Below are 17,099 nucleotides of genomic sequence, written 5' to 3' on the forward strand. Positions count from 1 at the left end.
ATCTGAAGCTTTCGTAATTATATTCTCAGTTAATCGTTTATGCAAGGACAGATGATATAATTCTATACATAAACGAAGACTGCCTGAACAGTAATAACTATTCCCTTTAAGCCTTTATCGGTTTAAAAAACAGGGAAAATATATTTGCACGGTAAAAATCACAATAACGGTATAAGATCTTGCTAGCAAATGGGTGAAATGGCCATGTGATCCTCAAATTTCAGCTTAGCCACTCCTACTCCCGAATTACGAACCAAAAGAAAAGCAACAAACTGGCAGCACCTTAACCGAATAGGAAAAAACACTGTTACGTTTATAACACACCCACAACTGCAAGTGCAAAGACTCGTCTCGAACCATGGACCCTCGAGTCACTAATCCGATAAGATGTCACGTTCGGGTCTCAGTAGCAAATAATTCATTACTCAAGATAAGAATGGACTAAACTTTCATATACTTCGATCTTTAAGTGTAACAACTTGTAATTTTCGTGCAAGTAACCGTGTAACAATCTGAGTAAGTGTGGTACATTATGTAAGCCTAACTTCAAACTAAATTCCACGTGTTTGGAAATATGTATTTAACGTCTTTGAAAAAGCAAACGCTTCGCATATCTACAATAACCTAGGCCTATGATCCTTGCAATTGTGTTTTGTTTTTTTTTTTGCTATGAAATAATTTCCTAATGAATGTTTAGGAGCTGAGGCATAGCCTGAATCGCTTTCCATTTTATTCATTTGGGTTTTTTTTTATAATTTAAACGTGAATAGTGTCATTTCCAATTGATAATGCAGACACTCATACGAGTTTTGCACTGTATTAACATTTTCAACAATATTTAAATAAATATGAACCTTAACACCAGAACATAAACTGAAAGTCTGTGAATTTTCTTCCGTGTATACTAGAATATCGATAAAAATGTATAAATAAATAATTATTTGGTACCTATGTTACCTATAAATCAATATTTTAGGCGAGTTTAATGTTTATTTAAGCACTACTTATACGTCAATAAAACTTTACATGTTTATTTACAGTATGACGGAGTTTTAGCCTCAGACTGGTTTAACACCAATGTGCTACGTACGTATTTGTCATTGAAATCAGAGTAGAGATCGTGCTTAACAAGTGGCGTTGAAGTTGATTATATTGGCTCAAAATGTCCTTTAAAACACTTTGTGCGAATAAACGCAACTTAAAAAAAAAACGCTGAACTTAATAAGAAAAAGGAAACTATTTCGCATCGAATCAAGTTAAACCCTGATATGGCACTAAAGAAACCGTTAAGAAAACTTTATTTAAGACGATTCTAAAATTAGTTAATAAATATAATAATGCGGGAAAACAGCTTACTAATGACGTAGTAAAACAGTTCTTTGAGAAGACTTAGAATCGCATCTAATCGGGTAAACTGGATAAATATCGTTACATAATGTGTCATTGAGGTTGTTCGAATTATTACAGGAGACACACACACAGATAATGAGTCTCTAGATATATATATACTTTGTCTATTTTGTTTTGGGCATGATAGCTTTGAAACTTTAACCAGCTATCAAGAAGGGAACGTAATTTTTTAACATCGGTGAAAATATGTGTGTGTGTGTCTCTAGATATATATATACTCTCTCCGTGTGTATATATATATATATATATATATATATATATTATACTTTGGCCATATGTGTGTGTCTCTAGATATACATATATACTTTATCCGTGTGAGTGCGGGTCAATATATATTATACTTTAACCGTCTGTGTGTGGGTCTAAATATATATTTTACTTTGTCCATGTGTGTGTGTCTCTAAATATATATATATATATATATACTTTGTCCGTGTGAGTGTGGGTCTATATATATTATACTTTAACCGCGTGTGGGGGGTCCATATATACAATATACTTTGTCCATGTGTGTGTGTTCATAATATATGATATACCGCTTCTCATCTCGTGCGTATTTTTAGCCTGTAGTGTTGCAACTTGTTTTAAGATGCATAAAATAAACAGAACGAGAACCAAACTTGTTTATCAACTACTCTGTATTCAAGAATATATTTGTATTAAAATGTTCACTTTACTTCTTATCACGTAAAAAATGAATATTAAAGAAGAATAGAATGTTGTTTATTCCATTTTGGTAAGATATTGAATCTCTTTCAAGATATTTTTTATATCCTTAGGTCCCTTATTATATTATAAAGTAAAGAGAAATTCCACTTCACAAAGATTTTTTTGTTCTGTTTTACAGGTCCTAACTTCTGGGGACTCTTAAATCCAGAATGGAATTTGTGTAGTAAAGGACGACGCCAATCTCCAATTGATATCGATCCCAAGGCCCTGTTGTTTGATCCATATCTACGTCCAATCCACGTGGATAAGCTAAGAGTAAGGATGTGGTTATTGTACGCTAGTACTATAGTTGTTTTGTACATATGTTAACTAGGCCCGGCATGGCCAAGTGTGTTAAGGCGTTCGACTCGTAATCCGAGGATCTCGGGTTCGAATCCCCATCGCACCAAACATGCTCGCCCTTTTAGCTGTGGGGGCGTTATAATGTGACGGTCAATCCCACTATTCCTTGGTAAAAGAGTAACCCAAGAGTTGGCGGTGAGTGGTGATGACTAGCTGCCTTCTCTCTAGTCTTACACTGCTAAATTAGGGATGGCTAGCACAGATAGCCCTCGAGTAGCTTTGTGCGAAATTCAAAACAAACAAATAAACATATGTTAACCACGTGGAATTTGCTACGCAGCCAGAAAACAACGTGTATACAGTCCGTGATGACGAGAAACCTACTTGTAGAGAAAAATCTATATATAAAAATGGCTGGAATGGATAGAGAAAGCTCTATGTAGAGGAGCGAACAACGTTTCGACCTTCTTCGGTTGTCGCTGTTCGCCCCTCTACATATAGCTTTCTTTACTCATACCAGCCGTTTTTATATATATATTATGTGTATACAGTATATCAGTGTACTGTACTAGCAAATACAGAGCACTTTTGAAATGTACACTTTTGAGATAAAAATTTCCGTCTTGTTGAAGTAACATTTCACAGAACATTTCCTCGAATTTTGTATAGACCAAAAAGAGCTATGTAAACGATTTTGGTTTGAATCTCACGCAACGTTACTCGAGGGCTATCTACTCTAGCCTTCTCTAATTTAGAAGTGTAAGACTAGAGGGAGGATAGCTAGTCATTACCACCCACTACCAACTCTTGGGTTGCTCTGTCCAACGAATAGTGGGATTGATCGTTACATTGTAATGCCCCGAAGGCTGAAAGGGCAAGCATGTTTGGTGTGATGGAGATTCGAACCCACGACCCTCAGATTACGAGTCGAGTGCCTTAACCACTTGATCACGCCGGTCTTGTATAAACTAGCAAGGTGTGGTTTGTGTTTTTCTTATAGCAAATCTACATATAACTATTTGCTGAGTCCACCGAGGGAAATCGAACCCCTGATTTTAGCGTTGTAAATCCATAGACTTACCGCTGTACAGCGGGGAATTCAAAGTGTGGTATAGTGGTTAACATACCACACTGAGTCCAAGGTTCTATTTGCCATAAGTCAGAAGATATTCTCTACACTTATCTATGCGAACATTATAACCATAACCAATTACCCCGCTACTTGATCAGGGGTAGTAACTGTAGAGTTGCTGCTCAGTGATTCCCACTCACCCATTTCAGCTGTCATTTAGGATGAAAATACCATAATAACGGTAACGAATTGAAACCTTTAGATTGTATTGTTTGTTTTGTTTTTTTAATTTCGCGCAAAGCTACACGAGGGCTATCTGTGCTAGCCGTCCCTAATTTTGCAGTGTAAGACTAAAAGGAAGGCGGTTAGTCATCACCACCACCACCCACCGCGAACTCTTGGGCTACTTTTTTTACCAACGAATAGTGGGATTGACCGTCACATTATAACGCCCCCACGACTGAAAGGGCGAGCATGTTTGGCACGACCGAGATGCGAACCCGCGCCCCTCAGATTACGAGTCGCACGCCTTAACACGCTTGGTCATGGCGGGCCCTTTAAATTGTAATATTAAAGTATCTTATGAAAAAAAGGTCAAGATAGCTACCTACGTCTTGCTTTACATACAAAAATTTAAATTATATACATATATATAAATAAAATTGTGTTTCTTAAAAATTATTTATACATGCCAATGCAACAATATGTTGTTATAAACGCGAGTCGTATCATCACGTGCAACGTATTTGACTTGTGCATATTATTAGCTTTATACGATGTCCTTATTATTAAACAGTGCAATACCTTCACATTACCCTTATGCCTGGAGGAATGTGTTACATCTAAGATTGTTAAACGTAAACTGTGTAAAGTCAAGAGACACAACATTTTTGAAGAAAAGGTCATCTGTGTTTTTAACGAAAGTTAAATTTTTACAGCAGTGTTTAGGAAATCAATATAATCCAAACTCACAAATACAAAATTATACTCTGATTCACAAAGTGAAGACGATATCCACGAAAGTAAATTATGCAGTGCAGTGAAGTTGTCCATGTTTTCTAGGGTCATTAATAAGATGATAAACAATTATTTGAAGTCCACAAAATCCCACGGGCCAGATATTCCTCAACCTTTAGTTACTCCTTGAAAACAGTGACTGTTTAAATGACAAAAATGACTGAAGGAACTGAAATCATAACAATCCAGTTGGACCACAAGTCTTCTGATTCATTTCTGTTTGTGCCTTTTAGTTCAATGAAAAATGGCATTGAATTGAGTATATAGGAAGAATCTTTGGAGAGTTTATCGAGATCTATGGAATAAGCGTCACCTCACCAACCTTCAGAGAAGCTTGTTACAATAGAAATTTCAGTGTTGGACAACAGAGCGTAACCATGGCCAATATAATGAACAGGAACGATATTAGAGAAAGTCGTTCATAGGGAAGCTTGGGACTTGAAACGTTATTTTTACAAAACATAATTTGCTCTCAATATTTTGAAAAACGAAGAAGATCAGAACTGGTCTAATCCTATATCACTCTATTTTATTTTTTTACTGATAGAAATATTCTAAGTAGGGAAGGGTTGTTTTTTTTGTTTGGGATTTTCGCAGAAAGCTACTCGAAGGCTATCTGTGCTAGCCGTCCCTAATTTAGCAGTGTAAGACTAGAGGGAAGGCAGCTAGTCATCACCACCCACCGCCAACTCTTGGGCTACTCTTTTACCAACGAATAGTGGGATTGACCGTCACATTATACACCCCCGGCTGGGAGGGCGAGCATATTTAGCGCGACGCGGGCGCGAAACCGCGACCCTCGGATTACGAGTCGCACGCCTTACGCGCTTCGCCATGCCAGGCCTAAGTAGGGAAGGCGGTTAGTCATCACCACCACCCAACATGGTCCATGTCTTTACAGGTGGGTAAAGGAGTCCGAAGGTCCCGGATTCGAATCCCCATTGCATCAAACATGCTCGTCCTTTCGGTCTAGAGGCGTTATAATGTATCAGTCAATCCCATTATTCGTTGGATAAAGAGTACCTCAAGAGTTGGCGGTGAGTGATGATGACTAGCTGCCTTCCCTCTAGTCTTACACTGCTAATTTAGGGACGGCTAGCGCAGATAACCCTCGAGTAGCTTTGTGCGAAATTCAAAACAAAACCAAAACCAAACTTTTCTAACTCAAAACGTACAGTGGCGAGTAGTTTTGTTGACATTATTCACTGCAACCATTTGAAGGAGCTAGAAAGCGTGTTGTATAACAATAAAATAACTTATTACATATTACATTAAATATGTGGATCTTATTTAAACTTCCATCGTTATAAGATTTGCTTTAAGTATTTTACAATCGGTGCATTGAAAGGAATTATTTTCGATTTAATGCATATCGTATTGGAACAGGTTTTGTTATATTATTAAAAACTCGATGTTTGAATAAGTACACCAAGTCACGTGACAACCGAAGCCAATAGAAAGTCACGGTGGAATCGGACGTATCAGAAATAAATGTTTTTATTGTTTGGTGTGACCTAAATAGTGTAATGTCGTCGTTTTCCTGTGATAGAATATCCCTTGTACTTAATGCCATTGGAAAACAAAGGAGTAGGGATTAACATGGGGTGGGGACCATACAGAAAAGGACGTGCAACAAATTATACACAGTCGTAATCAGCAAAATGCATAGTAAAAAGTGGGTAAATTAAGGAATCTACCCTGGCGTAGATTGGCTAGGACACAACAGATCATACTTAGTAAGTCAACTACATCCAAAACCCATGACACTGGAAACCAATATCCACGTGGAGGTAGAATTAGGATCACCCTGCCTTCACTTCATGTTCGAGAGATTGGAGGTAATCCACAAACTAGAACCATTCTAGTGGGATCTGACATCCGATATCGAAAGGATGTTTATACAATAAAAACCAACTTCCCAACAACTACACTGACTGGAACCATTTAAAAAGTAGTAACGTCCTTAGCATAAGATACAGCAAGAAGGACAGAAGTGGAACAATCCCCCTTAACTTACAAATGTAACTAGCAAGGTCCGTCAATATGTTACAGACAACAGTGTGCAGTATAATAATCTTCGTCTCGAAAAACGACAAAAATGAGATATTCGCAAGCTGCTTTCGAGCCGTATCCATCCAACCGTGATATACTTCAAGAATGAAACTGTTATTCATGCTATTCTGCACGAAGAAATTATTTTAAATTTCTGCGCAATCGCAGTGTTAAAATAAGTACTGGGAAGACACCGTCCTTATACATTAGACTGACTATGTGAGGGACCTTATGGAGGAGTTGTGTACTTTGCACACAACAAATTTACCAAAAGTCAGGACGCAAGGTACTCAAATACAGTATGACAGGACGTGACAACATGGACTGTAACAACGCTGTGAGGTTCCTAAACAGTATTAATTTAACGTACTCAACATCTGTGGATTGGTCTTGTAATACACTGTAGAACAACGAGCTCTTTCGTCAAAAGATTTGTTTTCAGCGTTGCATTTTCGTAAATAATTTGTTTTGTGTGTTACACGTTATTAAACAGTTTGCTTTGGGCACTGTTTTTGTTTAAATATTATATATGTAAAAAGGTTATAATAGTCACGTCTGAATAAATGTATCTGTTAGAATCTGTAATAAATACCAAATGCTTTTTAAATGATATATTGCCGAATCTTGAAATTGCTTAGGTCAGTGGTACCATAAGGAACACTGGACACAGCATCATTTTCGAAGCTGACACAACGCCAAACGTGGCCAAACTGAACATCACAGGCGGCCCTCTGTCGTACAAATACCGTTTTCAGGAGATTCACATTCATTTTGGAAGAGTGGACAACAGAGGTTCTGAACATTCGGTTGGCGGATATGCCTTCCCTGCCGAGGTGAGTGTAGCGTAATTTGTACAGAAACTGTCTCCTATATTCAGAATTAATCACCTTACTGTTAGTTAAATACTTTAAGTGTAGATGTAACAGAAAACAAAAAAAAACAACGTTAATTGCTTCTTGAAACACTTAAAAGTTGCTTCTACATCCTTTGCGCAAATACTTGTTCGAGCGCACAATTTTGTTAACTAGGGTGTGGTGGAACGAAAACGGCGGTAATTCAACGTCATTGCATAAAATACAAATTATGTTAAAGTAATTTTGATGAAATGTTCTCAATTTTTTAAATTTTAGAACTGAGCCTAGAGGTTCGTCTAAATGACAGGTAGCTATTTAAACTTAGTTTATATTAACACTGAAAACAATATTTCTACATCTTCCTCATTATGTATCTCTTATCTGAAATCTGCGAAGAAATAATAACTTCCATAGTCTAGCGTGATTTGTTTTTGTCATGTATATTGAACCTCTTAACAACATTGCCTCCATGTCTTATCACGCTTATAAGAATGCACGATAATGTCCATATAAGCTTTTGTCTTTTATTAATTCTTTTGGTTATTTAAAATCGTTAGCCGTGATAGTGAGTGGTTCATAATAGAGATCGCACAAGAACTTGGTCGAAACTAATAAAACATTCGGGCACAAACATCTTACACAGTAGACTTATACTTGAAGCAATACTCAAAACCTTCTTTTTTAATAGTTAATACAACCAAAACATCGGTAATAAACAAAGTAAGTGATGTCACGATTGTAGACAAAATCAATGTTTACCCGTTTGTTCATATCATTATAACTATTGTTTTACAAACTTACAATAAAAATAGCTGGTTATTTTGCACTAAAACCTATTCAGATATACTATAAGGAACGCTACGACTGTCCATGACCTATTTAAAAGTATTATCTGTAGTTGATTCACGTGAGTCTTAAAATGCCTAATCGATGCATTGCTGTTCTGGGCGTCTACTTTTTGTATTCGACGCATGTTAAGCGCGTATTTACACGAAACACGGGGCACAAAGCAATTTGGGTCGGTAAATGATTACTTTGAAAGATTGTTTTGGAATTTCGCACAAAGCCACCCGAGGGTTATCTGTGCTAGCCGTCCCTAATTTAGCAGTGTAAGACTAGAAGGAAGGCAGCTAGTCATCACCACACACCGCCAACTCTTGGGCTACTCTTCTACCAACGAATAGTGGGATTGACCGACACGTTATAACGCCCCCACAGCTGGGAGGGCGAGCATGTTTGGCGCGACTCGGGCGCGAACCCGCGACCCTCAGATTACGAAGCGCACCCCTTAACGCGCTAGGCCATGCCAGGCCCGCTTAGAAAGATAAGAAGATTTATCTTCAATAACGTTTCAGATGTTTTATATGAAAAGACTGCTTTCCTATTCATAAAGTTTATACACGCTTAGTGTAGGTTGTGTCTTAATTTAGGCATATACTTGCCCATAGCTATTGCATTAACAAGTCATAATACAAAATATTTAAAAACTTAAAATATACAAATAAGGATCACAAACAAGCCGCAGATGCAATTCCGAGAGTTTGTTCAGGCTACAAATCGCTATGAATGGTTTGTTTTTCTTTTGAATTTTGCGCAAAGCTACTCGAGGGCTATCTGCTCTCGCTATTATGACTCCACTCTTAAATTATTACACGTGATATCTACTTTAGTGTGGAATCGCACAGGAAGATTACACAAAACTGAGATAATAGTCTTAAAGTTAAATCCTTAATCTTATCGTGTTGTGAAAACTTTCTTAATCCCCTACAATCCATCATCAAATATTTCGATGTTAGTTGAAAGCTACAAGTCGTGCACTTTCTATTACATTAATTGGAAACTCACGTGAAAATTCCAAATTTTGCTGGTGCATATTGTTATTCGAGTCGCCATTGTTCATGGTTACTTGAATGTGCTGTCTCTACGTGGAATTCCGCTACTGTATTTCAGCACGTTTTTTTTTCTTACTCTGACGATATCAGTGAATCTTTCTACTGTTTCTTACACTCAGCTGAAATCGTCTTGTTTATTTTGACTTCGCTAAAATTGATAAGTATTGTTGACATGGACTCAGAATAGGGTTTGTAGTCTGAGAAAATAACGTAGGCACTATTACCAGTCATGTTTGTTTACTTTTCTTAGATTCCCTAGTTGTAGGCTTGTAAATATAATCTTTAAATTCTGATTCAGCTCGTTTCTGTACTTTATTGACAAAGGCCCAGCAAGGCCAGGTGGTTGAGGTGATCGACTCGTAATCCGAGGGTCGCAGGTTCGAATCATCGTAACACCAAACAAGCTCTCCCTTTCAGCCGTGGGGGCGTTATAACGTGATTGCCAATCCCACTCTTTGTTGGTAAAAGAGTATCCCAAGAATTGGCGCTTGGTGTTGATGACTAGTTATCTTCCCTCTACTCTTACACTGCTAAATTAGGGACGGCTAGCGCAGATAGCCTTCGTGTAGCAATGCGCGAAATTTAAAAACAAACAAACAAACTTTATTCCTACTTTTTTTAAATTCATAGTTCTTACCAATTTCACATGTGTATATGTTTACAAACGGATTTTGACAATCATGCATTGTTAACCAATGTAATCAGCCATATCAGTCAGTTTTCATAGATAGTTTGTTTTGAATTTCGCGCAAAGCTGTACGAGAGCTATCTGCGCTAGCCGTCCCTAATTTAGCAGTGTAAGACTAGAGTGATAGTAGCTAGTCATCATCACCCATCGCCAACTCTTGGGCTACTCTTTTACCAACAAATAGTGGGATTGACCGCCACATTATAACGGCCCCACGGCTGAAAGGGCGAGCATGTTTGGCGTGACGGGGATGAGAGCCCGCGACCCTCAGATTACGAGTCGCACGTTTTAACACGCTTAGCCATGCCGGGCCCGGGAATCGAAGCCGCGACCCTCAGATTACGAGTCGAATGCTTTAACCACCTGGCCATACCGGGCTTTTCATAGCTACAATTATATGTCTAAGTAAAGCATGTTAACTTTGTATTTTTAAATAACGTTTGTAAATAACTGTTTCACTAGAAACGATCTTTAAAAGTGAGTGTCCTGAAGGTGTTACAGAAAACCTTAGAAACATGATTGTTTAATTTTCATAACGGGTTTACAATATGTACAAAAACCTTTTTGTCATTCTCAAAATACAAACCATTTCATTGTAATTCAGATATAAAAAAAACGACAAGAGTGAAACTTAATGATTTTAAAGCTATTGCAAAAGCTTTATTGCCATGTCTAATAACAGGGGTGACAGCAGCGCAAAGATACTTAAAGTATGAAACAGGCAACATGAAACCAAAATCAATGTCGTATAAATCCTAAAAATATATATCAAACATAGAGATACAAATGTCGAAAAAACATATCAATAATAAATGTGCTCGAATGTCCTCATTTTATATATTCTGCTACAAGAAGTAAAATGTAACTATTTATACATGAATCTATTTTTTAATGTGTAGTTAGGTGTTTGTGTGTGGGAAGAGAGAGCGACATCTCGTAATGAACCTCTAAACTATTATAGCATATCTGCAATGCCATTGAAAGTCTGAGGTCTACTGACTTCTTTTCGTTTCTTTCAACACATTTAATAACACAACAACCTTCAAATTTAATTTAAGAATTTATTTAAAACGTTTCTTGGTCATTTACTAAACAATATTTTAAGGGTACGTTTCTAAAGTTTAACAGTCAGATCTGAATACTGCGCAAGGTTTGGTAGAATTTTCTCATTGGATATTTCTCTATAAGTTTATCTTTGAAAGACATAAACTAACATGTGCCGTAAGACTTTTGTTAAAGAAATGTATTAAGACGTTATGAAATTTGTTATCTTAGAGTAAGAAATATTAAAAAATTACGCCTGTTTTAAAGGTAAAAATGGCGTACTTATATTTTATGATTTATTCAGGTACATTATGAACCTTTCTTCACAGTTATTTATTTTCTAAAGCTTGCTACTCATGACTTACTAGTAATTTGAACCTCATGTATTCAGTGTAATATCTCACCATAGTTTGTTTAACGAGTGCAATTGTACACTAGTGAATAAAACCTTCTCTCTGTTATAATTGAATATGTTATATTGCTGAGTTTCTTGTTTGATTTAGAGCAAAGTCACGTGGGCTACCTGCTGTGTTTATCGCGTAGAATCAATCCCCAAATTTTACCGTTGTAAGCTCGTAAACTCACCGCAGATAAACCATGGTGCCATTTCGATGCGTTGTGTTTGAAGTAAAGAAAACAAACGTTAGGTTAAACAAAATCAAACGCGATATTAAATCGTTCTGGAACTGAGCGACGCTCTTTCAATTTTTTTTTTTTTTTTACAACACTTAGTTCACGTTAATCATGTTGGCACACCGAGGAAACAAACGCCTTTTTTAGACATTCATGTCAGTGATATTTCGCTACCTTACGTTTTTGTCGTCTCGTCCAGCCATGTTCCCCACCTCCAATGACGCAGAGCGCTTAAGCATCATCCGCGTCGCGCCAAACATGCTCGCCCTCCCAGCCGTGGGGGCGTTATAATGTTACGGTCAATCTCACTATTCGTTGGTAAAAGAGTAGCCCAAGAGTTGGCGGTGGGTGGTGATGACTAGCTGCCTTCCCTCTAGTCTTACACTGCTAAATTAGGGACGGCTAGCACAGATAGCCCTCGAGTAGCTTTGTGCGAAATTCCAAAACAAACAAACAAACAAACGCTTAAGCTTATAGGGCTAAAATACGAGTATCAACACCCTAGGTGGACGCGGCACAGATAGTCTATGATATTGCTTTGTGACTAGCAATAAACAAACTTTCAGCCCTGACTTCCAGTGACACAGTGGTAAGCTTTAAGACTTATAACGAATGCTAAAAGAAAAAAAAAAACTTCGACACCCATGGTGGGTACAGCACAGATAGCCTATGGTATAGCTTTGTGACTAGCAATAAACATATAGACTTTCAGTCTTGCTTCCCATTGGCATAGTGGCACCTTTACAAGCTTACAACGCTAAAAAATCGAGGGTTTTAGCATCCGTAGTGAGCATAGCGCGGATAGCCCATGGTGTAGTTTTGCGCTAACAACAACCAAACAACCTCTCATCCCTCCTTACCAGTGACAAGGCTTAAGACACAGATATCCTATTGTGTAGCTCTGATAAATACCTAAGAAAAGCTCAATTATTTAAAATAACAATACGGTTAAAGCTAGAAATAAGCCTAGTATATGGTGAGTAATAGTGCGATCATTGAGTGTATGTAGTTAAGCTTGTCCCTCAAGCTTTTGTTTATTTATTTTATTTTTTACACTGGAAGTGGGGTGGTAAGAAAACTTACCATTTTTCCTTTAAACAATACGATCGTGTTTGTTGGCACGACGTGAGTTTTCCAACTGTCAGCTAAAGCTACAGTCTACGTTTCTACGATACCAAGTTCTCTGGAGACATATAAAAGGCTAGTCTGAGTGCTACTAAACAATCAACGTAGATTTATTCTCAATAACATATATATCAAATGTCAAGGGCAGCAAACAGTTAGCAACGCAAGCACGCAGCAGACAAATGAAACTGTACTTAAAGCACGGACTTGTTACAGTGGAGGCAGAGGAATGTACCTCAGTGAGAAAAGTTGGAATAACAAAGATATGTAGGCAACCTTTCATTCGCTAGCCTCACGTGAAACGCTTTGCGAGTAATTGGCCTTTCTATTACTATTTTAGTATTTCATGTTAATTTTGGAAATTGTTTAGTTTTAACCCTGTTTAGTTTAGGCTCGGCATGGCCTTGTGATTAAGGTACTTTACTCGTAATCTGAGGGTCGCGGGCTCGAATCCCCGTAACACCATACATGCCAGCCCGTTCAGCTGTGGGGGCGTTATAATGTTACGGTCAATCCAACTATGCGTCGGTAAAAGAGTAGCCTAAGAGTTGGCGGTGGGTGGTAATGACTAGCTGCCTTCCCTCTAGTCTTATACTGCTAAATTATGGACGATTAGCGCAGATAGCCCTCGTGTAGCTTTGCGCGAAATTCAAAAAAAGCAAATAAACAAACAAGTTCATTTCTCTTGTTATCACTACCACCCGGCTACAACGAGTTTAGTGAAATAGTCATCTATTTAAGTTACAAAATATTATTATATGGAATGACTTTATAAAATCAAACCAACGTGCCGAGTTATATTAATTATTTGATTGTTTTATAGTTGAGTACAAAGCTACGCAAAGGACTATGTGTGCTCTGCTCACCACGGGTGTGAAAACCCAGTGTCCAGTGGTATTAGAAGCTTTGTTTCTATTAAGCATGAATCCATATATTCTAAGCCTACAATGATTACATTTATGAAACCTATCAATTCTAGTACCTAAACATTTTACACGGATAGACCTATAGTTACAATTGCGTTTTTTTTCCTGGGGTGTTTTTGCTTCATTATTTATTTCAATTATTTTTCATATGGTAATTTTCTAAAATAAATTTATTTTTAAGATTGGATTAGATTATCAGTTGTCCTACTCTTTTATTTCTAAGACTGTGATACGGTTACCTTTTTAAAAATTTGACTTAATTACAGATCATATCGAATCAAAGTTACCATGGTAATCGCCAGTCAGTAGAGTTGCGAATGACGTTATTCAAGTAAGGGTCAGACTTCATTCATAGTTGAGGTTAATTAAAATAGATTTCTTGTAAATTCGTGACGTGAAAGTTACAAGTACATTCAAACATAACTTTAATTTATATGTGGTATAGATTTAATACTCCACAAATCTTCAGGGTATTAATGTTCCTTATACCACCTGGTCCACCACTTAGAGGTTTGCATCTTACGAAGCACCGTCATCCTGTTTCTTGTTATCTACAAGTGTTCGAAATGTCTCCATTTAAAACGTGATTCATGGCTTCTCCTGTTGCTATGCTTGCACGTACGTAGTTTCCACTCCAAACTTTTATTAATTTTATACATGTTGTACCTATTCCTGTCGGGAGTTGACTCATACATAGTTAAAAGTACCAAACTGGTGTTCAACACTAGTAATCAATAACACATAGGCTTGAAAATGTTTTTAATTTCTCACTTGCCATGAGTTACGTTTTTCCTTCGCCTCTATTAGTTTTTACTTGCGTCTGACTTGATCTTTTATTGTTCGTTATTTGATGTTGAACTCCTGTCTTTATTTATTTTAATGTATACTTTCTCAAACACCCGACGAGCCGATCTTTTTGTTTCAACCCATGGAGGTGAATTCCCATACGTTTGTTTTTTGAATTTCGCGCAAAGTTACACGAAGGATATCTTCGCTAACCATCCCTAATTTAGCAGTGTAAGACTAGAGGGATGGCAGCTAGTCATCACCACCCACCGCGAACTCTTGGGCTACTCTTTTACTAACGAATAATGGGATTGACCGTCACATTATAACGCCCCCACGACTGAAAGGGCAAGCATGTTTGGTGCGACGGGGATTCGAACCCGCGACCCTCAAATTACGAGTCGAACGCCTTAACTCACCTGGCCATGACGGGCCCTTCCAGTACGTGATGAGAGTAACTCCCAAATAAGGTTTTGCATTTTCAATTTACTTCCTTTGGAATCTGAACATCCACCCACGTGTTTGCCGTGCGTAGTGATCCGTGAAAGAGAGGAGATGATCCTGGTGGTTGAAGGATCCAACTTCAACACACCACTTTAGCCTTGAATTCCTGTACATGGTGACCTTTGTTTGTCTTCTTCCCCGGGTCTATTGTATAGTTCTATTGGGTTAGGGTCAACAAAGTATCATTGTTTGAAGTTCTCAAAGGAATGTTGTTCCTGATGCTAATGGTTTGGTATGGTGCTCTTGAAACTTTGGTGCTACTGCAGTGTCTTACTAACAGGACTCCATGGTAGATGAGGTTAGTGAGCACTGAATCTTTCTTCTTTCGTTATGGATCTCCGAAATACAAATTAATAAAAAACAAACAAAAGACTCATCGATAAACAGTTACGTGTTGAAGACTCAGCATAGCAGTCACACCTTCTTCTATACCTGTGCCTCATTTTCTTTTACTACATTCTTTATCAGACAAATCTTTAGGGCAAATATCTTTCTTTTTTATTCAAAAGGAATTATGTGATTTTGAAATTGATTTATTTTCATCTTCTATAATATTTTACTTTTGTATTTTTACAGTTTGGCACAGATAGCCTCGTTTCTTTGCGCCATCAACAACCTATCAATCAATCAATTCTCATCAGGACTGCATAGTCTCCATGTTTGAAATAATGTACATATCTCTACTTCCAAGTTAGCAGAAGCAAACTTAATGACACGTGCTTAAGCATCAGGGCGGATGTTCTGAAAGGGTTTTTTTTCCTTCGGTACGAACCTTCTTGAGGTACTTATACAAGTAACTGGGTGTAATGGAGGAGTTTGATTTATTGGAACTCTGTGGACCTTAACGGGTGGGTGGGGGTCTTTGAACGCTGAAGCAGGACATGACTATTTCATGTTAATAGTGGCTTCGTTTGTTTGTTTGTTTTAGAATTTTGCGTAAAGCTACTCGAGGGCTATCTGCGCTAGTCGTCCCTAATTTAGCAGTGTAAGACTAGAGGGAAGGCAGCTAGTCATCACCAACTTTTGGACTACTCTTTTACCAACGAATAGTGGGATTGACCATCAAATTATAACGCTCCCATGGCTAAAAAGGGCTAGCATGTTTGGTGTGACGGGGATTCGAACCTTGGACCGTTGGATTACGAGTTTAGTACTTTAACCACTAGGCCATGCCGCGCCCGTAAACACCAAGATGAGAAAAATAAGAACTAACTTTGGTGAAACATAAAAATCAGTAATAATTTGTATTTTATAAAAATCACTACAAAAAGTAGCAGAATGAAACATAGAAGTAAAGGATTTATAAACATTTGTTAAATGTAAATCAGTAGTAATTTGTATTTCATAAAAATCACTACAAAAAGTAGAAGAATGAAACATAGAAGTAAAGGATTTATAAATATTTGTTAAATGTAATTCATTGAAAAGCCAAAAGTGAAAGATAAGTAATATCCAAATGAAAAAGATAAACGTCAAACTATCTGGCAAATGAATCCAATAAAATCTTTTCACCAACTTCATCGGTTTCTAGGCTCAACCTTAAAAATATGTTTAAAGTGTCCGGTCCCATTAGAAGTTTTTGAATGGAATTCATGTAGCAATCAGAAGGTATTTCTGTGAACTTATCGAGAGACATAATTTTGTTCAGAAAAACCTGAAAGTCAATCCTTACAACAAACTCTAATCAGGGTCATGAGTTATACTATACTCCTATAAACCGAATACAAAGTGACAAATATTGTCGTTCTTAAAAACATTCAAGTAGGAACAGCTTGGCATTAATACTGTTAACGAAATGAACGATAAAAGTAGTATAATTCAAATTATCCGGATTTTAAAATTATATTTAAAAATTTAAGTGATTAGGGTTAAGATAACGTAATACAGCCACCTACACTTTGAATTTGGTTTTTCACGATTTAATAAAGTTAACGACATGAAAAAGAAACTAGTTTTAAAATGAAGTATTTGTTGTTATAAAACGCATTTCTAGACAAAACAAAGATAATAAAATAAAGCTATTTACTGTGATTGGGGATAATTTTACCTATAATATTGGATAAAACAGTCCCCAAAATGTGTGAA

At 37.2% G+C, this 17,099-nt stretch overlaps 1 protein-coding gene across 1 annotated transcript in view; it reads left to right on the top strand.

The window, feature by feature from the left end:
* LOC143231076 (carbonic anhydrase-related protein 10-like) overlaps positions 1–17,099 on the top strand; it is a 168,792-nt gene that overhangs the window by 83,636 nt on the left and 68,057 nt on the right. The window contains exons 3-4 of the mRNA XM_076465612.1: positions 2,258–2,394; positions 7,201–7,395. Of these exons, the coding sequence (XP_076321727.1) occupies positions 2,258–2,394; positions 7,201–7,395 (332 nt within the window). The remainder of the gene's footprint in view (positions 1–2,257; positions 2,395–7,200; positions 7,396–17,099) is intronic.

Source organism: Tachypleus tridentatus, chromosome 10 (assembly GCF_004210375.1).
Source record: "Tachypleus tridentatus isolate NWPU-2018 chromosome 10, ASM421037v1, whole genome shotgun sequence".
Classification (NCBI taxonomy): domain Eukaryota; kingdom Metazoa; phylum Arthropoda; class Merostomata; order Xiphosura; family Limulidae; genus Tachypleus; species Tachypleus tridentatus.